This window comes from Elephas maximus, chromosome 6 (genome assembly GCF_024166365.1).
Source record: "Elephas maximus indicus isolate mEleMax1 chromosome 6, mEleMax1 primary haplotype, whole genome shotgun sequence".
NCBI lineage: Eukaryota > Metazoa > Chordata > Mammalia > Proboscidea > Elephantidae > Elephas > Elephas maximus.
The window spans coordinates 53751754-53775575 of record NC_064824.1 but is presented as its reverse complement, the minus strand read 5'-3'; the positions used below and the strand labels follow the sequence as shown (position 1 = coordinate 53775575).

General features: G+C 37.5%; 1 protein-coding gene across 3 annotated transcripts in view; it reads right to left on the bottom strand.

Moving 5' to 3' along the window:
* The window catches only part of GPD2 (glycerol-3-phosphate dehydrogenase 2), a 184378-nt gene that overhangs the window by 93862 nt on the left and 66694 nt on the right, over positions 1–23822 (bottom strand). For all 3 annotated transcript variants that reach the window (XM_049887267.1, XM_049887268.1, XM_049887269.1), the window contains exons 3-4: positions 17710–17881; positions 1010–1134 (exon numbers count right to left, since the gene is read on the bottom strand). In XM_049887267.1, the coding sequence (XP_049743224.1) occupies positions 1010–1134; positions 17710–17881 (297 nt within the window). The remainder of the gene's footprint in view (positions 1–1009; positions 1135–17709; positions 17882–23822) is intronic.

The following is a 23822-nucleotide window of genomic DNA, read 5'->3' as shown; positions in this document are numbered from 1 at the left end:
CCTTGACTTGAGTTACAAGATTATTGTAACAATTTATCTTGCATTCTCCGTACCTATTGTCCCTTTTCTCAGTTCCCTATAATATTTTCTCCATGTAAGAGAAAATAGATTGTTCAAATTTCACACGAAAAGTTTCTTTCTTGCCTTCACCAAGCCCAGCAAGGATGATACATAACAGTTGCACAGTACTTGATAGATTATAGAGAGCTTTTGTCTTAATTCCTCATTACACCTCTGTGAAGTCCAGCATTACTATTACAACACTAATTTTACAAATAAGAAAACTGAAGTTCAAAGAAGCTGAGTCAATAAGCCAAAACACACGACAACCCATCTGATTCTCAAGCCTGTGCTCTTTTCATCCATCACGGTCCCAAAGAGAAACGTAAGAAAAGGGGGCAGATTCGAAAGCGACAATGTCAAGACCCTGCTGCCATGTTTTTCATGCACGATAAGCAGATAGGGAGTTCAGCTGATTTCTTTTCTTTTTTTTTTTTTACCCCTCTGGGAAATGTCATCTTCCACACTGCCTCGGCGATTTTGAAATGGTGGCAGACTGGACACGCTAAAGTGTGACATAAGAAAGGCATGACTCAGATTGTCGTTTCCTGAAGAATATGTCAGTGAAAATACGAGTGCGTGACTGTAGCTGCTGTTAAGAGGATCAATGTGATACTCCCCCTGCATTACAACACAGCTCCCCTAAAACCGTCTGGGAAGTAGCAAGTTGGTGGCCATTGGCAAAAGCCCAATCACACTGTTAAAAGGCAACACAACCAAAAGTGATTTTGTTAAATCTGCCCTTGTAGGAAAAGCCCCTGATTCCCATAAACATAATACTACGGGGAAAAACCGACACACCTCACCTGAAAGATATAGCAGCCAAATACACTAAATAGGTATTTCCAACAGGAAGAAATGTTACAAGCCATTAAAAAAAAAAATGACTTAATTGGGTAGAAAAAAGCAGAGTCACAATTTTTGTTTAACAACTAGCATACACAATTACCTGCTCGATATCCAACTTCATGATAGCCTTCTGCAGATATCTCACACCACCATGGATCAATTTAGTGCTTCTGCTGCTGGTCCCTGATGAGAAATCATCTCTTTCTACAAGGGCTGTTTTTAGTCCTGTGTAACCAGAAAACCAAATTAACTTCTTAAATTACACAATTTGTATGTAATTCATTAAAGGCACTTCTCCAGGGTAGAAACAATCACGAGAAAAATTACTCTGAACATGGATAAATTTGTATTCAAAGTGCAGTACACTGTCTATATTATAATGAAGAGATTTTAGTCTCTTCCTGGGGGAAAAGTCTAACCAGAACTAGAAGCATATTACACTGTGAATGAATCACAACTAGAAAACATTACAATTCCACGGCAGTGACATACGCTGGTGCTTTTAGAGGGCCACAGGAGACCCTGGCACCCATCTCTGCCCATGTAGTTAATTCAGAGTTAGGAAGTCTTCCGGAACTCACTTTCCTCCCTCACTACAACAAGCCAGTCATGTTCCAGCCCCTCATCTCTGATCTCTAATACGCCATCAGTAAGTGTAGATTACACCTCCTTCTATGTGCTGTCGCCTATTTAGAAATGCATCTGGGGTGGTGTTATTTGTTGCTATTGTTAGCTGCTGTCCAGTCAGCCCTCAACTCATGGCAACTCCACGCACAACAGGATAGGACCTTTGTGACCCATAGGGTTTTCAGTGGCTAATTTTCCGAAGTAGACTGTCCGACCTTTCTTCTCAGTCTGCCTTCGTCTGGAAGCTCTGCTGAAACCCGTTCAGCATCACAGCAACATGCAAGCCTCAGTGACAGGTGGCGGCGGTGCCTGAGGAGCACTGATCAGGAAGTGAACCTGAGCCTCTCGCGTGGAAAGCAGGAACTCTACCACTGATCCACCAGTGCCTCAGGGTGGTGTTAAAAAAAAAAAAAAGTGGTATAAAATGGGAAATGAGGTGGCAGAAGGCATCAAATAGGAGAGGAAAGAAGAGAATAAGCTCTGATATTGAAGAATTTACATCTAGTTAAAAACATGCAAGCAAGACAATAGTTTAGAATTACAAAGAAAAATCCATGTCATCACAAATGAAAACAGTGTGGAGTATCCATGGGCAGAGGAAAGAAAACACCGGCAAGGTGAGGCTGAGCAAAGTCAGGGCAGTCTATACGCCTCCACACCCACCTCTCCCCTTATTTGGAGATTGCAATATATCTCTTAGAGATGGTTTTCAGAGAAGAAGCCTTTGAGACAAGTCTTTTTTTCCTTGCAGAGACACCCCTGCCTCTTCAGGACTAGACAGGACCAGCGGTACTACAAGTCCCAGACACTAGTTAAGAGATGAAAGCCAAAACCTGCCAACACCCAAAGTATATGTCAACACCAAGCCATGAGGAATTTTCATGGCTGGGCAATGCCTGGCATACTCTTGGGGAATGAGAGAATGTCATAGAATCCAATTACAATGAGAATATGTAACTGGAGCAGTTTGGGCTCACAAAGCTCATATAGAAGAACCTGTGCGTGCATTCAATTCAGAGCCATTTATTACATTTAATACCAAAGGGTCGTTTTTATAACTTTTAACAGTTTAAATATCGTACCCAAATGTCATCATAAAATCAGGGCAATTCCCTTGACTCAAAAGGACAAAATATTTGGAAACTGTGGAGAGAAAAGTAGAGAACTTTGATTCAAGAGCAAAACTGCTAATGCCCTAACTAGCTAGCAAAATAACACAGAAATTACAGGTATTGTAGACTCAGGTAACTCTCTATAGCCATATAAGCCAGAAAAAGAGCTGTAAATAATGCTCAATTATTAAAGCCATAGCAGTGCTTAGTAAATTTAGTACTGGATGTATTAAAAACACCAGAAAAATATACGAACATAGTACGTATCTTTGAAAGAATATTAATTGAGAGGCTAAGTACCAGATAACACGCTAGTGTTGGAAATGAATGAGGATGGGCACGTTCTCAAGTAGCTTCCATCCCAGAAAGAGGCAAGTAAACAAGTGCAGGTGCTACGTTTCAAAACACAGAGGGCTCTCATCGTAGTCCGGGGTAGAAGTTAAATTGAGGACATAAACCCCAAATTATATCCAGTCAAAATTACATTTGAAACTGAAGAATGTACAGTCTTGGTGGGCTTTATCACCTTTTCTTAGTAAGTCCAACACTTTTCTTCATCCAGCACCGAAATAGACCATTTTTTTTTTCAGTTGCAGATCAGACGAGGAAGTTAACTTTCAAATGGCATTTCAGAGCCAGATTATTTAAAATGTACCTCACTTTAAACCCTGAAATCACGGTCATGGCATCAAGATGCTCGCACCACGAGAGGTAGGGAAATAAGACCAAGATAGGACGAGCAGGTTCCCATCTAGCCCAAGCTTCCTCACTGGGGCCTGCCCAGCGGGTCCCTACAGGCTTTGGAGGCTGTGGGAGCCAGACTTCTAAGAAGGAACCAGTGACACCCCCTTCTGGTATTTAGGCCCTTGTTGAATACACCCTCCTTGAGAGTGGGCTGGACCATCATCACTGGCAAAGACCAGCTGAAGCAAGAAAACAACAAATACTTGAAACAGCCCAGCTTATTCAGGGGCTGCCTGTCACCTGGGGCCAGAGCGCAGAGTATGAGAGATGGTACAAAGGAGAGCCAGTGGGAGCAATTCGCAAGGTAGATCAAAAAAGGGTCATTCATCCACATTGGGGCATTGGAACCTTGTCCTGTGGGCCACTGTTTCTCACACGTAGTATCTAAAAAAAAAAAACCTCCTCAAAAGAAAAATGCCTCTTATAACTCTGAGAATATGGCTCTGTATCACCCGTCCATCAGTTTGTCACACTATGATTGGTAGCTTACATATTGCTATGATCCTGGAAACTATGCCACCAGTATTTCAAATACCAACAGGGTCACCCATGATGGACAGGTTTCAGTGGAGCTTCCAAACTAAGACAGACTAGGAAGAAAGGCCTAGCTCTCTACTTCCAAAAATTAGCCAGTGAAAACGGTACGGATTACAACAGAACACTGACCAGCATAGTGCTGGAAGATGGGCCCCTGGATTGGAAGGCACTCAGAATACACAGTAGCAACTATGGACTCGAGCATTCCAACAATGGCACAAGGCAGGGCAACGTTTCATTCCGTTGTACACAGGGTCAACTTGATGGCAACTAACGACAACAGCAACATCACAGATCAGTTTGAGAAAAAAATGTTTTATTAGAAAGTACAAGATTTGGCATCAACATAACACAAGCATGAACATGAGTGCTGTATCCAATTACAAGGCATCCATTCAGAGGAAACAGGGTGTGTTTGTTAATTTCTTTATTGTTATGATAAAGGAATAAAATTTAAAATTTCTTAGAAGTTGTCAGATATTCTTTTGAGAAATATTATTGTACTGCCCATTAGGGGAACCACCAGGGTGTCTTAAACTGAAAAGTCAGATTAGTGTTCTGGAAAGATTTCTTGGGTTCTAGGGGTAGGAAAGTTGGGCTGAAGAGGGAGAAGGGCTGGAAGCAGGAGATTATTAAGAGGACAAGTACCATACAGCATCAGTGGGGCAATAAAGGCTCCAGCCTCTCGAGGGCAAAAGATGGGTACTGGAGAGCAACGTGAAGAGAATTTCATGGGCTTAAGCTGTCACGATGGCTTTTTTTCTTTCAAAACTGAGACAGTGTGAGGCAGGGAACTACTCTAAGAATTAGCAAGCCATCTCAGGAGGATATTTCAGGATAGTTAAGTGAGAGCTAACACTTTAAAGCCTCAAAACTGTTTTTGCAAGGATTGGACATTTTAAAAGTTATTCATATGTACTTATGTGAGAAACCCTAGTGAATACCAACAAAAGTTAAAATGGGCCTCTCTGTCAAAACAGGCTTTTTTTTTTTTTTTTTTGTCCTATTATTTTCAAGGAGCCCTGGTAGCACCGTGGTTAAGAGCTTCGCTGCTGACCAAAAGGTCGGCAGTTCGAATCTGCCAGCCGAAAGAATTACCAACCAGAATTTCTGGAGGGAAATGATACTTTTCCTTCCAGGACAATAAAATAAAAACTCAGTCTCCAAAGTTATAGCTAAACTGATAGATTAAAACACCATGTAACCTAAAAAAGTATTACCAAAAGTTTTCTGAATCACAAAATATAGGATATTCTGAAAAAGGAAAATACTTAAAATATTTCAGCTGCTCTTATATGCTTGCCATTGTGTGCTGTCGGGTTGATTTTCAACTCACAGAGACCCCCGTGACAGAGGAGGACTGCCCACTGGGTTTTCCAGGCTGTAATGTAGTCTTTACAAAAGCATATCTCTAGGTCTTTCTCCCGTGGAGCCACTGGGTAGATTCAAACCACCAACCTTTCAGTTAGCAGCCAAGCGCTTAACCATTGCACCGCCAGGCCTCTAGAATTTTCCATTTATGTTGCATGAAAGTCAGGAATAGTGGGAGAAGGAATACAAAATCAAGACTGTAGAAGTTGTAACTCCTCACAACCATATTCTTTACCTGATTGCAGCCTAGACATTGATCTTTTTTAACATTTTATTGTGTTTTAGATAAAAGTTTACACAGCAAATTAGTTTTCCATTCAACAATTCATACAGATTGTTCCTTGACATTGGCTGCTGTCTCTGCAATGTGTCAGCACTCTCTCCATCTCCACCCTGCCTTTCCTGTTTCCATCCCTCCAGTTTCCCTGCCCCTCCTTTCCTTTTCTCTTTGCTTTTGGACAAATGTTGCCAGGTTGGTCTCCTATAGCTCTAAGGAGCACATTCCTCATGGGTGTTAACTGGTTATTTTAAAGGCCCATCTATCATTTGGCGGAAAGGTGACCTCAAGGTATGGCTTCAGTTCCGGGTTAAAAGGTGTCTTAGGGTGATAGTCTCAGGGGTTCCTCCAGGCTCTATTAGTCCAATAAGTCCGGTCTTTTTTATAAATTTGAGTTTTGTTCGACATTTTTCTCACACTCTAACCGGGACCTTCTATTGCGTCCTGGGCCAGAGCAGTCAGTAGTAGTGGCAGCTTAGAACCATCTAGTTCTTCTGGTCTCAGATTAGAGGAGGCTATGCTCTATGTGTGGAGCATTAGTGCTGTGGACTAATTGCTTCCTTGAGTCTTTCGTTTCCTTTACTCTCCTTTGCTCCAGATGGGAAGAGACCAATAGTTGTGCCTTAGATGGCCACCTGCAAGCTTTTAAGACCTCAGATTCTACTCACCAAACTAGGACCTAGAATAGTACTTTTATGAACTATGTTATGCCAATTGACACAGATGTCCCCCGAGACTATGTCCTCAGCCTTCAAGCCCAGTAACTCAGTCCCATGAGGTGTCTGGATATGTCTAAGAAGCTTCCGTAACAGTGCCCCACATGTGCTCTATTATATATGTGAATATATATATGTAGCACATACAAATACGTATATACAAATGCACACAACTACACCTATATATGCATACATGTACTCCCATATGCCCTCTCATACCTGTACAGCATACATATCTACCTATGTAACCACTCACAAATTTTGGGTTGTTATTACTGCTATTGCAGAACTGTATATGTTATAGCATTTACCAAAGTTGTTTTCATTTACCTTGGTTGAGTTATGCTGACTTCCTCCATACTGTGTATTGCCTTTCCCATCACCAGAATTAGCACGTGTCTCCTATCTAGTAAGTGATTCCCCCCTCCCTCTCCTTCCCTGGTAATCATCAAAGAACAATGCTTTCTGTGTATAACTTATTCTTGACTTTTTATAAAAGTGGTATCATACAATATTTGTCCTTTTGTGATTGACTTATTTCACTCAGCATAATGTCCTCCAGATTCATTCATGTTATAAGACGTTTCACAGACTCATCCTTACTCTTTATCGTTGCGTAGTATACCGTTGTATTTATGTACCACACTGTTATTCCATTCATCCACTGATGGACACTTGTTTTTTTTCCTTCTTTTTGCTATTGTGAATAATGCTACAACGAACATGCGTGTGCACATGTCTATTTGTGTCACTGCTTTTATTTCTGTAGGATGTACACCTGGGAGTGGGATTGCTCGATCATATGGTATTTCTATTTCTGGCATTTCTGAGGAAGCACCATATCGTTTCCATAGCGGTTACACCATTTTACAATCCCGCCAGCAGTGTATTCCAATCTCTGCACAACCTCACCAGAGTTTGTTGTTTTCTGTTTTTTTGATCAGTGCCATTTTTCCAGGGATGAAATGATATTATTTCATTGTAGTTTTAATACGTGCACTGATTTAATGGCTAATGTTTGCAAGCATCTCTTCATGTGTTTGTTAGCCAGACAACAAATTTTTAAAAATTCTCTTGCTCAGTTTGGTTATCTAATATATTCCTTTCTGTTTTACCTCTCAAAAAATCCACACTTTTTTCCTCCCCACAAGAAATATTGATCCCAAACTTAAAAGCTTAATTTTCTGATACTTAAAAATAAGGAAAGAAGGTAAAAAGAGGGCATCATTTTACCAGTATTTTTAATGCTAACATTTTGTATTCTTAGGTAAAATGAGTTTGATGGATATCAAAAACAATGTACCCAGATTTCGTGCAACTGCTCATCACTGTGGATATCAGGAAGCTAGGGGAAGATCTTCCTTCAGGGTAGAAACAGTGATCTCCCACATGCCAGGCAGTGAGGGCTGGTCTCTGTGTAATTCACTAACCAGTGCAAGATTTTATGAGAAATTGTTTTGTTTTGTTTTTCCATTTGGCAGTTAATTTTTATGGAAAATAGTAAGTCCTATCACTGCTGAGATGAACCAGAACAATTGAGGATGATATTTTTTTTGTTTGTTTTATCTATTAACTACCTTTAATGGGTATTCTCAGGATTTCATGACAGTGGCAAAATATTAATATTTGGAGTAAAACTACTCTGAAAATCTTGGAATGACTAACAAGAATAGGTACAGTAGAAGATTAAAGTCAACTTGAAATCTACCTTTCACTCACCTTCATCCCATCTCTTGTTGTTATTGTGTGCCATCGAGTCGATTCCACCTCATGGAGACCCTACAGGATAGAGTAGAACTGCTCCATAGGGTTTCTTAGGTTGTAATCTTTACGGGAGCAGATCACCAGGTCTTTTCTCTCAAAGAGCGGCTTGTGGGTTCAAACCACCAACCTTTCGGTAAGCAGGCAAGCATCTCTTAGCAAGTTAAAATTGTCTTTTGGGTGGGGGTGCAAGGTGCTGATCTCTATAATTTGCAGAAAATTATGAACTAAATACAGCTCTTTACAGCCTCGCCTTTCCTGACCTGAGTGAGAATGTCTAGCTACCAGGCACTTCCAACTAAACTAATTTGTGGATCAAGACAGTTGGATGAATATAGAAGGATAATTACAATCTGAGGGGAGAAACGGTACGACATTTAACTTTCACAACATGAAACAGAACAGAAGTACATTTTAATACCTTTTACTGATTATCTTATTATGCATGAAAACATGCTCAATGTAATAAATGCAGAGGAGCAAAGAGAACAAAATAAAACTCTCCTGTAATCACACCACTCAGAAGATAACCACAGTTGACATTTGAGTGTTTAAACATTCACATTTCCCATGCATGTATATAATCACATACGTATATTTTTGTGAAGAATAGGATCATATTGTATATTCCATTTTTTTCTCACTTAACATCATTTATTGTAAATAACTTTTCATGTCAATAAATATTTTTCTATAATTTCAGTTTTAATTCCTGGAGAGTACTACATAATATACATATGCAATGATTTATTTATTCAATCCCCTATTGTTGAACATTGCATTATTTTCTAATTTTCCTATTATAGATATTGTTGTTTTTAGGTACCATAGAGACAATTCTGACTCAGAGCAACCCTATAGGACCCAGTAGAACTGCCTCGTAGGGTTACCAAGGATTGGCTGGTGGATTTGAACTGCCAACCTTTAGGTTAGCAGCCAAGCTCTTAACCATTATGTCACTAGGACTCCCTATTATAGATAGCACAACAAAATAATATTTTCATTTAAACATTTTGCACCGTAACTATTTTGTTAGAATAAATGTTCATAAATGGTATTATTTACTTTTTAACGTAAATGAGAGTAATCACTACAAAATAATTATCGGAAGTACCGAGGTAATAACTCACAAATCAGAAAATGTAGACCCTGATCATTAGCATCATAAGCCTAGGTATTAAAGCCATAGCCAAGTGCTCCATGGTGCAGTTTAAGGAAAGGTTAGTTTATCTTTCTTTAGAAACGCTTTGAGCACTTACCTTTGGATTTCATTATCCATTACTAAGAAAAAGGACTAACCCAAAGGCTAAACATCTTATATGTGGATCAAGTGATCTAAAAAATAACACTCATGTAAAGCTGCAAAATAATGGTGGTTTGTTAACCCTCAGGATCAAGAGCCATGCTTTGCTCTGGTATTTTCTATCAGTGAGTGTTAGCATTTCATGGAATTGTGTAATATTAGATTGGTTATTTAATATCTATTTCTATTTTTATATTAAGAAACAAATGAGCTATTAATTGGAATACTATGTTAAGTTAGAATACATTACTAACATTCTTCATGCTCCTAAATGCACACATGATTCTAGAGGCATAAAAGTCAATTAAGCTATAACGTTTAGTTGTGATAATGCAGTTTGGAGGAGAATAAGGGAGTTGCTGTTTTTGCTCTCTCTGGACTATTTTTATTATAAAAATAACCAATGTTCAAGGACAGGAGGAATGTCCAAACAATACAGAAGGATGAAAAGATATAATAGTACATCACTGGCTTCCTAGCTATAAAATCCAGAGGCAACAAATGTTGACTATTAAAAATATCCCATGAGAAATGGTAGTCCAAAGGACTAATGGACCACTACTATCACAGCCTCCACCAGCCTTAGCCCAGAGCAAACAGATGGTGCCCAGCTACCACCACTGACCGCTCTGACAGGGATCACGATAGAGGGCCCTGGACAGAGCGGGAGAAAAACATAGAAAAAAATCCAAATTCACAAAAAAAGACCAGACTTACTGGTCTGACAGAGACTGGAGGAACCCTAAGACCATGGCCCCCAAATAGCCTTTTAACTCAGAACTAAAGTCACTTCCGAAGCTTACCCTACAACCAAAGACTTCGCAGGTCTATCAAACAAACAATAACACACGGGAGAAACATGCTTCTTAGCTTAATCATGTAAATGAGACCAAATGGGCAATACGTGCCCAAAAGCAAAAATGAGAAGGAAGGGATAGGAAAACGGATAAATGGAAACAGGGAACCCAGGGTGGAGAAGTGGAGAGTATTGACATGTCATAGGGATTGCAACCAATTGCTCTGTAAATGTCCACCTAAAGCACAATAAAAAAAATAAAATACAAATATTCCATGGATCTTACCAGAAACTCTCTATGCTTATGAAAAACACAACCTATGTAACGTTTTACTTTAAACACAAATAAATTAATAAACTCATTCTGTACAACTTGTTTTTTCAATTAAAAAAAATCTTAAGCCTTCTTATAAATCTCTTTTTTTTTGACAGCTGAAGGTACTCAATATGATTAACCAGCTTCCATTTTTTTGCTATTATAAATACCGGTCTAAATAAACCTATAATTAATATGGCCTGTAAATTCTGCTTTGAACTGTTCATCTTCCCTAGGCACAGAGAAAATAACCTCATCACGTGTTTGTAAAAGAACACGGTTGACTCAAAAACAAGAAAACATGCCATAAACTATAAATTTAACAAAAACTCATAGCAAGTTAAACCAAAGGCCTCTCTGACTTGCTGGGCTCTAGGTCTAGAAACAGAGGCAAACAAGACTTCAATTCCTGAAGGATTACAGGAATGCCAGTAAACCTTGTGAGGGAAGGTAAACGAACCAGATTAGCTACCTGAATGCTGGACTGAAGAAGGGCCCCACCTCTTGTGAAAAGAGGTTGAAAAGCTTCTCCTGACTGCTGCCTAGAGACATGGACCACGTGCAGCTACATTTCTAGAAGGAAGGCAGACAGACACTGCCTGGAGACCAGCACCTTAGCCAAGGCACCAGCTGCTTGGGCTACGTGCTGTGTACCATAGATATTCCTAAACAAAAGGATAGAGAAAATTTTAAGACAACCCGAGTGACAAAATAAAAAAAAAAACAAAACTCAAAAATATGTTCAACTTTAGTAAAAAATAAGGGAAATGCAAGTTAAAATGATAAAATGTCATTTCAAATCTATTAAATAGGCAAAGAAAATCTGGCAAAGCCAAATATCGATTCGATGTCAAACAAATGATCCTCTCATAGTCTAGTATTAATATAAATTAGTATCATCACTTTGTAGAATAATCTAAAAATATCTATATTTATTAAACACTAACATACTGAACAATTCCATTCTAGGCATGTATCTCAAAGAAACACAGATACACACAATGAAATAAGCAGAAGAATGTTCTTGCTGCATGGTTTAAAGTTGGGAAAAACTAGAACTAAACATCCATCAGTAGGCAATGGGCAAATAAACTGCATTATATTAATACAATGGAATATTATTCAGTATTTAAATGAAATAGATATGTATCAACAGGAATATACCCTGAACACATAATATTGCAAGCTGAGTAATATATATGCTATGCCTTAAAATTTTAAACACCAAAGCAATATTATATTTTCACAGTAAAAGTACATTTACAGTAAAAGTACAAAAACATGGATAGGAAGAATACACACCAACGGCAAGATAGTGACTACCTCCATATAACCTCCAGGAAACAGGATGAGATCGTGGAAAAATAAAGATACGAAGGAAATAGTTTAAGATTTGTTGAATTGTTATGGGTACTTGAATTTGTTATTTCAAGTATTTTTCTATACGCTTCAAGTATTTTACAGTTTAAAATTATAATAATTCAACAAGAACATTTTGTACATACATATACTTAAGTACTTCTAAGGAAAAATCCTGGATATTGAATTGTTGAACCAAAATTTGTGTGCCTTTTTTGTAATAATAGCTGATTTCAAATTACCTTCCAAGAGGATTCCAACAATTTGAATTCCCACCAATAGCTATGATAGTCAGCATTCTGTCAACACTAGGGTATATATTTTTTTCATCTTAATATTGTTTTGACTTGCATCTCATATATATCAATGAGATTAGGCAATTTTTCCTCTGTTTATTGGCCACTTGTTTTTCTTTTTTCTGGTTACTGCTACTTATAATATTTTCATACTGAGTTGCTTATTATTTTATTGAATTGAGTTTTTCTTTTGTTAAGGAAATTAATTAAAATTGTTTATATGTTGTATTTTTACAATCTCACATAGATTTTTACCTCATTATGCTTTTTACCATAGATAAGTTTTAATTTTTAGAAAGTCAAATTTAACAGACATTTTCTTTCACAGCTTTTTTTGGTATAATGCTTAGAAAACACATTTCCTACTCCATTTTTTTAAATTCACATGTAGTTTCTTTTAATAAATTTATGTTCTCTTACTGTTAAATTCTTGGCCCACATGGAACACAATAAACAGTATATATGTAATAAATAGTATAATACATTTTTTAAATAATTAATAATGACAGAAATACTCCCTTTACCATATTCTAAATGTTATGAGGAACTTTTGTTCCACTGATCTCTCCATTCTTTTACGGAATTATTTTAATTACTGTAGCTTTAGAAGGCACTTCAATATCTGATAAGTTCCTACCTCCCTTATTATTACTCTTTTTCAAAAACTAATGTAGTAAACCTCATAGCTTTACATTTCAAGATAAACTTCAGCACAATGTCTCAAGTCCTCTTCCTTGACCCACCAAAGAAGAACACTATTTTAATTGAAATTATATTGAGTTTCCAGGTTAATTTTAGGAAGAATTTACAATCTACTCCAATCACCAGTGAGCAGCAAGCAGCAAACTTTCATCTGCTCCAATTCCACTGTCCTGAAATGGGATCTACGCCCCTCACTCAGAGTGGGAGGGGAGGAGGCTAGAAATCCCAGGATATGCTATTACCAAGGCTCTCTTTATTCTGTATTTTTTCTGCAAATACATACACTCTCCCTTTCTCAGTCCTTTACTTACAAAGAAGAGTATTATTTTTATCCGCCATTATATATAAGAAACCTGAGGCTCCCAGTAAGTTATCTTGTAGAAGATCACAGAGCTTATAGGTGGTAAAGCCAAGACTTGGTCACAGTTCATTCTAACTCCATAACCTGTTATGCTCTTAATCACTATGCTATACTGCCTTAAATTTAAGGAATTCTAGTGAGAAATCAGGATTTGCTAGCCACATACCATTTATAATCTAAAAGTGTGTGTGTATGCACTTTTTTTTTTTTTTTAAACTAGAGAACTATACAGTTAACATTTTTCTTCAACAAGGTGCAGTCTTCTCTGGAATTTGAACTGAAGTCTTGAAAGTTAAGTTTTATAAATCAGATTTTAAACCAAAAATATACTAGGTGATCCTTGACATACAGGTAAAGTCATATAAAAGAATATAAAGAACTGAAGAACACACATTGAAGAATCCTGACAGAGTGAATATTTTTATCAGATTCTCCTCAGTCCAGCTCCCTTTGGGAGCAAAGTGCCTACAACTGTGCTTGAGGGCTATGCCTCTGCTCAAGAACTGGACACAGAGGTGTTAACCGGTGAAACAATTTCTACTGATTCTAGAGACCTGCAGGAGGGTGTAAGGACAAATGTGCATATTAGGTTTAGAAAATAATATTCCCCAACGAAGCAGGTAAAAATTGACTCCTGAGAAAATGCGGATGTTAAGAAAGCAAACAAATGTTCACTATGAAGGCTTCATGACCTTTCTCTCCCCTCTACAGTCTTCGTTTATTCATTACCAAAACTGCACTTGGGCACAGTGTTTTATCAAAAGCTCACGTAAACATTTTCATACAAGCCCTTTAACATCTAGTGGTTCTCCCAAAACTTTGATGTCCTGAAAAATCTAATTATTACTGGTAACTTTAAAAGAGCACAGTAATTTATTTTTGTCAAATGTGACTAAAGATTAATGGACACAATCAGGAATAATTTGGTAAAAACATATCAAACACAGAGAAAGCAAAATTTGTTGTTAAGTGAAGCATCAAATATAATAAAAGAGCCAATTCCATGAATGAACAGCAACAATGCACAATTCATTAACCAAATGCCCGTGATTAGTTCACACTCCAGGGAGTTACTGATATGATCAGAAATTGTAGTAAAAGGATAAACATAGATTACCTTCAGCAATTCTGTACATTTTAATTATAAATGTTACCCCCAGAGGACTACCAGCATAATAAAGGAAATACAAACTAAGGTTTATGCATCCCTTTTATAAATCATACATCCATATATATAAAATAAGACATTCAGTTAATTATCTTCAAAGACAGCAGTCAATATGCTAACAATATTAAAGGTAGATTTTTATCCTAGCTATTACTAATTACAGGAGCCCTGGTGGCACAGTGGTTAAAGCACTTGGCTGCTAACTGGAAGGTCAGCAGTTTGAATGCCCCCAGCCACTGCATGGCAGAAAGATGTGGCAGTCTGCCTTGGTAAAGATTTACAGCCGTGGAAACCCTATGGGGTAGTTGTATTTTGTCCTATACGGCCACTATGAGTCAGAATCGACTCAATAGCTATGGATTTGGGGGGGGTTGTTTTTTGGTTATTATAAAATTATATAAAAATATATAATTATAAAATTATAAGTCTGTCAACATTCAGGCTTCCGAAATTCTTCCCCAAAATCATAAGCCACAATTACCTGCTAATGCAGTAGGCAAGCCCTGTTTAGTATTTAATGTCCTTCACTGCCCAACAAAGTAATTTATTCAACAAATATAAATGGACTACAAGCTCCTTGAGGGCAAGGTCACATCTTAGTGTCGGTGGTTCGAACCCACCAGCCACTCTATGGAAGAAAGATGTGGCAGTCTGGTTCCTTAAAGATTTACAGCTTTGGAAACCCTGTGGGGCAGTTCTACTGTATCCTATAGGGTTGCTATAAGTAGGAATCGACTGGATAACAGTGGATTTTTCTTTATATTACAAGAACAAATCTTGAAAACATAACACTGAGTGAAATGAGTCAGAATTGACTCAAGGGCACAACAATGGTGGGGGGAAGGGGTCTTTGCTTAGGGGGTACTGAGTTTCTGTTAATGGTGATGGAATAATTTGGAAATGACCAATAGTGACAATTAAACAACATGATGAATATAATCAATGTCACTGAATTACACATGTTAAAAATGTTGAATTGGCAAATGTTATATGTATTTCTACCACAATAAAAAAGATATAAATATAAAATTTGCACAAAAGTGAGCATACGTGAGACTTTTAAGAAGAGAAAGGACTAAAAGGCACTTAATAGCAAATTTTATATTTATATCTTTTTTATTGTGGTAGAAATACATATAACATTTGCCAATTCAACATTTTTAACATGTGTAATTCAGTGACATTGATTATATTCATCATGTTGTTTAATTGTCACTATTGGTCATTACCATAGGGAGCAGGTCTGGGAGGTAGAAAATAGAGGAAAACATTTATCTTATTTACCATTCTTTACAGTTTAAATTTTTGACCCTGTGCATGGTTATTAAGTTTTCTAAAATCTAGTTAGTATTTTAACTTGATATTGCCAGGTAGAAGGAAATTTCCACAAAATTTTAAGAGAAGTAATCAATGCAACTCAGCATTAAACACATTAGGAAGACAACAGACATTTAATTTTAATGCAAGTACTTATAATAAAGTAAAAATAGACATTTAAATGAGAAAATTTATATAAAATGTCAAATAGTTTAAAACTGACACTTTCTCATACTTTTCAATTAGTTAAATCTGAATCATTCGATAATAGTATTTAAATTATTTAAGACCTTATACTACAAAACAATAAGTTTGTTTAAATCTCTTAAATTCTATGAATTCTGAATTCTCTCTTCCATTTCAAAATTAAGAAAACAAAGTCAAGAAAATTAATATGGTTTATGTAAGGTGTCCTTGCAGAAAAAAAACTGACCTATTTAAATCCTGACCTTCTTACTTATTAGCTGTAACTTAGGAAAGTCATTCAATCTCTCTTTTTTGTTTGTATGCATCTAAATCTTGTTAAACTCATTTCATTTCTGTTAGTGTAAATTTTACCATGTGTTTAAGGTAACTAAGGAGTCAGGTGGTGCAAGCGGTTTGCAGTTGGCTGCTAACCTAAAGGTTGGTGATTCGAAACCACTCAGCAACTCCTAAAAAGAAAGGCCTGGAGAGCTGCTTCCGTAAAGATTACAGCCAAGAAAACCCTAAAGCGTAGTTCTACTCTTCAGCTCATAGGGACGTCATGAGTCAGGGGTCAACTTGATGGCAGCTAACAACAACAACCTGTAAGGTAACTAAGTCAAGGGTGACTGTGATAGTATATTTCACTGGGAGAGATGATTTTAAGAGCTACACAAACAATAAGAATTATTTTAACAGATTAATCCATTTGAATAAATCTTTTCTACCCTCAACTGACATAAATGTGATTTCAGGTGATAGACGAACATTTTCTCCCTATATTACATTTACTTTACGAAGTATCAGAAAAAAATTTAACCAGGACATCAAGTCAATGAATTTTCAGGAATATAAAATTTTATTTTAAAATAAATGTATCTGAATGCAAAACCAAGTTAATTGGAGGTTGATATATATATAAAAAATAGTGTACATGCGTATATAAAAAAAATGTGAAGGTTTTTCACAAAGGATGGGAAATTGAGAAACACAAACACAAATGTGACTTCACTAGCTGTGATGATTAAGACGGGGCATCAACTTGGCTGGGCCACGATTCTCAGTGTTTCCACAGTCATATAATGTTGTGATCACTTCCCCGTTGAGATTTGATACGTGATCACCCCCATGACAGAATCTGCTATGAGTAGCCAGTAGCCAGTGGAAGGGGAGTTTCCTTGGGCACATGGCTGACATCAAGTGTGTGTGGTCGTTTAGGCAAGGCTCTAGCATTTTTGCTTGTCCTGGATCCTGCAGCTGGCTCCTGTTCATCTGACCTCCTGTTCTTGGGACCTGAGCTAGCAGCTTACCTGCACTCTTGCCTGCCAATCTTGGGATTCAATGATCTTCACAGCCTGTGAGTAACAGCCCTGCTCCCAGACCTGCTGATCTTGGGTTCACCAGCCCCTGCAGCTACGTGCATCAGGAGAAGCCTCTTTCCTGATCCTTAGATTTGGAACATTACAGCCTCTACAACCACGTGAGCCATTTCCTTGATACACACACACACACACACACACACACATATGCTTTACTGGTTTTGCTTCTCTAGAGAGCCCAGACTAAGACACTAGCATAGAGTACCTGTTGTTGTTGGGTGCTATCAAGTCGATTTCGACTCACAGTGACCCCATGTGACAGAGTAGAACTGCCCCATAGGATTTTCTTTGCTGAACTCTTCATGGGAGCAGATCACCAGGTCTTTCTCCCATGAAGCTGCTGCGTGAGTTCAAACTGCCAACCTTTCAGTTAGCAACGCAGCGCTTAACAGTCGCACCCCCAGGGCTCCTTATAGAGTGTTCTGTATTTATATTGGGGAGGAAGGAAGAAACATCCATCCATGTCAGGACTCACCTCTGGTGACAGCATCTAGTGCACAGCCACTTCCTGTTGCTCCTCCTCCAATGACAAGGACATCAAATTCAGATGTGTTTTGCAAAGTCAGTAACTGAGCTTCTCTGGAAGGAGGCTCTCTGTTAACAGGCTCTGTTATGTAGTCTGCTGCTTCAACATAGGCCAGGTTCACCTGATATAAAAGCAGACCATTTTCAGTTATTTATCTGAAAGACAGCCACTTTAATAAATTTTACAATATATTAAAGAGAAGAGATCTGTAATGGAGAAAAGAAATATCAGAACTATAACACAAGGCACAGTCCACAAGGACTCACAGGACCAAAAGAATTAGGAGGAAAAATCTTAAAGTCCTTAAAATTCTGAGGCTATTTTCTTTCATGTGCCACAATTCTTTAGTTATGGGACTCCTGGTTTCAGATTCAATATCTCAGCTGCTTGTTTTGCTATCATATACAGCCAGGTTCGATTACTTGAGAAACTGCAGGGCAATTCCAAAATACCTTATCTAAGAGAATTCAGAGGAAAACATAAGGAAATGTTTTACCCAGCAGCTGCAATTCAAACAGATAACATCATTTGTTCATTGTAGCACTATTCAGAATAGCCAAAGGTGGAAACAACCCAAATGTCCATCAACAGATGAATGGATAAACAAAATGCAGTATATACACACAATGGAATGTTACTCTGTATAAAGAGAAATGAAGTCCTCATACATGCCACAAGACGGATGAACCTCGAAAACATGGTGAGTGAAATAAGTCAATCACGAAAAACAAACACAATAAGATTTCACTGATATGGAACACTTAGAATAGGCAAATGCATGGACACCAGAGTTTAACAGTGGTTACCTGAAGCAGGAGGGACGAAAAAGAGGAGAATCTGTGTTTAGCTAACACTAAATTTCTGTTTATGAAGATGGAAAATATGGCAATGGATGTTGGTGATGGTTGCACAATATGATCAATGTAATTGCTTTCAATGAATTGTACAAACGAAAAATGTTGAATTGGCAAATGTTGTATTACCTAATATTTTACAATTAAAAAACTGGAAAAAAAGAAAAGTACTGAAAGAAGGAGAAAAAAAGCACTCTATGCCTTCCTACAATTTTTCTTAAAGTACACCTTCTTATTTCTCAATCCTGCTGACAAATTCTATCCTAGAGCTTTGGATCTATAAATTTAACCCCCCCCCCCCAAGCCAAATCCACTGCCATGGAGTCGATTCCAGCTCATAGTGACCCAAAAGGACAGAGTAGAACTGCCCCATATATAAATTTAAGTCATTAAAATTAAAAAGAATCTGTTAAAACAAAAAAAAGAATATGTTCAACATAAACTCCTACCAAGTTTAACAATCAGCTATGGCCAATAGAATACATACTTTTCAAAGATTTATTCAGAGACTTCCCCCAAAAATATTTTAATATAAAATAAATAATAGATGTTACATATTTAATTTACACTCTTTCAAATTTGAACACTTTAATAATAACATAATAAAGGTAGGCATAGTGACCCTAATGGAATGCAAAATGATACAGCCATTTTGGAAAATGATATGGTGCTTCCCTAGAAAGCTAGAAATAGGAATACCATATGATATAGCAATCCCACTCCTAGGTATATATACTAGAGAAATAAGAGCTGTGACACAAATAGACATATGCAACCCATGTTCACTGCCACATTATTTACAACAACAAAAAGACAGAAGACAGCCTAAGTACCCATCAACAGATGAACAGATGAACTGTGGTACATACACACAACGGAATACTATACAACATTGAAGAATAATGACGAAGTCTCGAAACATTTCACAATATGGGTGAACCTGGAAGACGTGATGCTGAGTGAAATAAGTCAGTCAGAAAAAGGACAAATATTGTATGAAACCACTATTATAAAAGGTCAGGAAAGGTTTTCACACAGACAGAAACATTCTTTGATGGTTACCAGGGATGGGGTGGGCGGAGGGCAGGGGGGAACCACTAACTCGATACTAGACACGTACTAACTTTGGTGAAGGGAGAGATGAGACAATATGGGAGAAGTCAGCGCAATATAATCAAGGTAAAGGAAGACATTAAAAGGGACACAAGAGAAAAGGCAACAACGGTAAATACTAATATATACACAATCTGGCAACAACAGTGATAACACAATAACGCACGAGTGAACACAAAAGTCGACACGTAAGCTGAACACGGGTCGGAGGGGATATGGAACTGACAGAGGGATTTAGCAAGCAGTGGGGTGTAAGATTAACAAACAAAAATCAGTCAGATTCCTCTACACCAATCAAGAGAACACCGAAAAGGAAATCAGAAAAACAACACCATTTATAACAGCCCCTCAAAAGATAAAATACTTGGGAATAAACCTAACTAGGGATGCAAAAGACTTATACAAAAAAAGTACAAAACACTACTCCAAGAAACCAAGACCTACACAAATGGAAAAACATGCCATGTTCATGGATAGGAACACCTAGCATTGTGAAAACGACAACACTACCCAAAGGGATCTACAGATATAATGCAATTCTGATCCAAATGCCAATGATATTCTTTAACGAGATGGAAAAACTAATTACCAACTTTATATTGAATGGAAAGAGCCACTGGATAAGTAAAACATTACTGAAGGAGAACAACAAAGTAGGAAGTCTCATACTCCCTGGTCTCAGAACCTACTAAACAGCCAAGGAAGTCAAAACAGCCTGGTACTGGTACGACAACAGACACATAGATCAATGGAACAGAACTGAAAACACAGAAATAAATTCATCCACGTATGGATAATTAATCTTTGACAAAGAGTCGAAACCCATTAAAGAGGAAGAGATAAGTCTCTAACAAATGATGCCGGTAAAACTGAATATCCATTTGCAGAAAAATGAAACAAGACCCAAACCTAACATCTTAAACAAACACTAATTTACAATGGATCAAAGACCTAAATGTAAAACATAAAAACCATACAGATCACAGAATAAACAACACCAATGAGGAATGTACACCTCAAAACAATCAACTATACGGTACCTAAATGGCAGCATTTGCCCAAGAGCAAAGTTCAAAAGGAAGGTAGGGGCAGGAAAGTTGAGCAAAGGGACAAGGGGAACCCAAGGAGGAAGGCGGAAGAGTGCTGACAAATTCAGGGGTTTGCAACCAATCACAAAACAAGATGTATATAATTTTTGATTGGGAAACTAATTTGCTTTGTAAATTTTCACCTAAGCCACAATAAAATGTTCAAAAAAAAGAAAGAACCCTGCACCAGGGTCAGAGGGCCTCACAGTGGCTTTTCACACATTATCTCTCTGGGTCTTGGTTTCTTCATTTGTAAAATGGAGATAAAATTACTATGATGTCTAGATGTTTGCATGTCTGGGTTGTTATCAGGCTGAATGGAATAAAGATATGAAAGCGAACTTTTGATTCCTTAACAGCACATAGCAGAGAACTTTCAAAACATATTTTACTAGGTGTTATAAAACAAATAGGAGCCCTGATGGCACAGTGGATAAGCACTCATCTGCTAATCAAAAGGTCAGCAGTTTGAACTCATCAGCCACTCCAAGGAAGAAAGATGAGGCAATCTGTTTCCATAAAAATGATGGCCTTGGAAACCCTATGGGCAGTTCTACTCTGTCCTATAGGGTCGCTATGAGTTGGAACTGACTCTATGGCAACGGGCTATAAAAACAAAAGGTACCATAATTTTTTAGGCTATTAATTCAGATGCCAAGCCACAAAAATCTTATTCTCCATCTTATAACTCTCATACTAATTATCTTTTTATAAACAGATTATTATATTTCCCATGTTTACCTTTTAAAAAAAAATCAGCTGCCATGGACTCAATCCTGACTCATGGCGACCCCGTGTGTGTCAGAGTAGAACTGTGCTGCACAGGGTTTTCAATGGCTGATTTTTTGGAAGTAGATCACCAGGCCTTTCTTCTGAGGTGCCTCTGGGTAGACTTGAACTGCCAACCTTTGGGTAAGTAGTTGAGCAAGTTAACCATTTGTACCACTCTTTACATACACGTAAAGCAACTAAATAAAGAAACGTTAACTGCTGGGTGCTGTGGAGAACACATCATTCAGCCATGGTGTTTGCCCTCCATCTAATAAGAGGAAAAAAATAAACACATACTCACACACACAGTAAAAAGCATGTAGAAAGAACAAATGCCAAAATAGGGATTAAAAACACCAATCCACGATCATGAATTCAGGTGAGGAGAGAGTCTTTCCTTTAAGGGTTTCAATTTTGCCATGACATATGGGTAGGACTTGCATATGAGACTGACAAATGACTAAACCGCCAAAGCATTTTCACACATCAAAAGAATTGCTGACATTTTGCACTTGGTACATTTTCTAGAAATACTTGAGAAATGTAAGGACCAGATTAAGATACAGTTCATTAAAACTTGGTAATACTAAAAAAAAAAAAAAAAAGCTCCCTATTCTACTCTGCTGACAGGTAATAACTATGAATATTAAACTCAATTGTTACCAGAGTTTCTTCTTCAGCAAGTATGTTAGAAGTGATGGACATCATTCTTGCCTTCTGGGGATCCTTGCTTTTTCTACTGCCTCACTTCTTTTGCACTTCTCATTCACTCCAGTCTGGATTTTCACATACACCACCACCTCCAAAACTTACTGATTCCCACTATGCTGCTAAATCCAATGAGCTCACTTGCCTGGGCATCTGGAACATCACTCTCTGAGCTGAACTCGCTCTCCAGCCTCTTGTAGCCACTCTGCACAACGTTAAACACTGAGGTTCTTCTTAAGTCTCTGCTAGTCCCTCTCTATTACTCTAAACTCTCTCCCCTGAGAACCTTGCCCTAGCCCTATATCTTCAAATGTCTCTTATTCCACAATGACTTCCTATCTTGTTCCCCTTTTCAGAACCCAGACATCAAACTACCTACTTGGTGCCTACACGTGGATGCTTCACATACATCTCAAAATTGAACTAATAACTTTATCCCCCCAAACCTCATCTGGAATAAGGGTGCTACCTTGTTATAATACTATAAGAAAAAAAAAGAGAGATTTTTAATTATATCTGCTAATTAATGTCCACTGTAAGCCTGAAAACCAACCAAAAAAAAACAAAAATGTGTATTTAAGACAGATTTAGAAATAAATACACCAAAATGTAATGTGTTTGCTATTATACATCTAGGTGCTTACGCCAAAAATTCTGAAGCATCCTTGAAAACTCTCTCTCTTAAATCCCATATCTGATTAACCATTAAAAAAAAAAAACATTGAGTCCTATTAATTCCACCTCCAAAATAATTCTTACATCTAGTTACTTCTTCTCCATCTCCATTGTCACCTCTTAGAGCTAGGTATCACCTCCTCTCTCCTGTATCAACGTTATAACCTCCAAAAGGTCTCCACATATTTACAAGGCAGCCCTTCATAAAAGGACTAATCCTTTTAAAACTCAAATCGGGTCATTTTCACCTGTAAAACCTTTCAAGTGCTTCCAACTTAGTTTAAAGGTAAGCATCTTTACTCTGGTCTCTAACCCTTCAAAGTCCTTTAGAGTGGCAAAAATTAACAAAACAAAAATAGACAATGCCAAGTGCTGGTGAGAATTCAACACAATTCTAACTCTCTTACATCACTGGTGGAAATACAAAATGGTACAGCCATATTGCCAAATAGTTTGGTAATTTCTTATCCAGGCAAACACTCACTCTCCACTCAGCCCGGCAATCCCCCTCCTACTTATCTAAGAGTAACAAAAACCTGTGTTCACACTAAAACCTGTAAGGAAGTGTTTACAGTGGCTCTATTTATAATCGCCAAAAACTAGAAAAATCTCAAATGCATGAAGGAACTTTTGAGAATAATAGAAATGTCCTATTTCTTGATTGTATAGTTGTTACAGAACTATACGCATTTGTCAAAACTCATAGAACTGTATGTTAAAAAGTTTTAGTGGTGCAAGGCACTTATTAAAGGCTAAACTTTCATACATTCATTTAATCCTCACAATAAAAGTAACCGAGACACGAAGAAATTATGTAATTTGCTTATGACTATGGTGGTATAGCGGTTAAGAG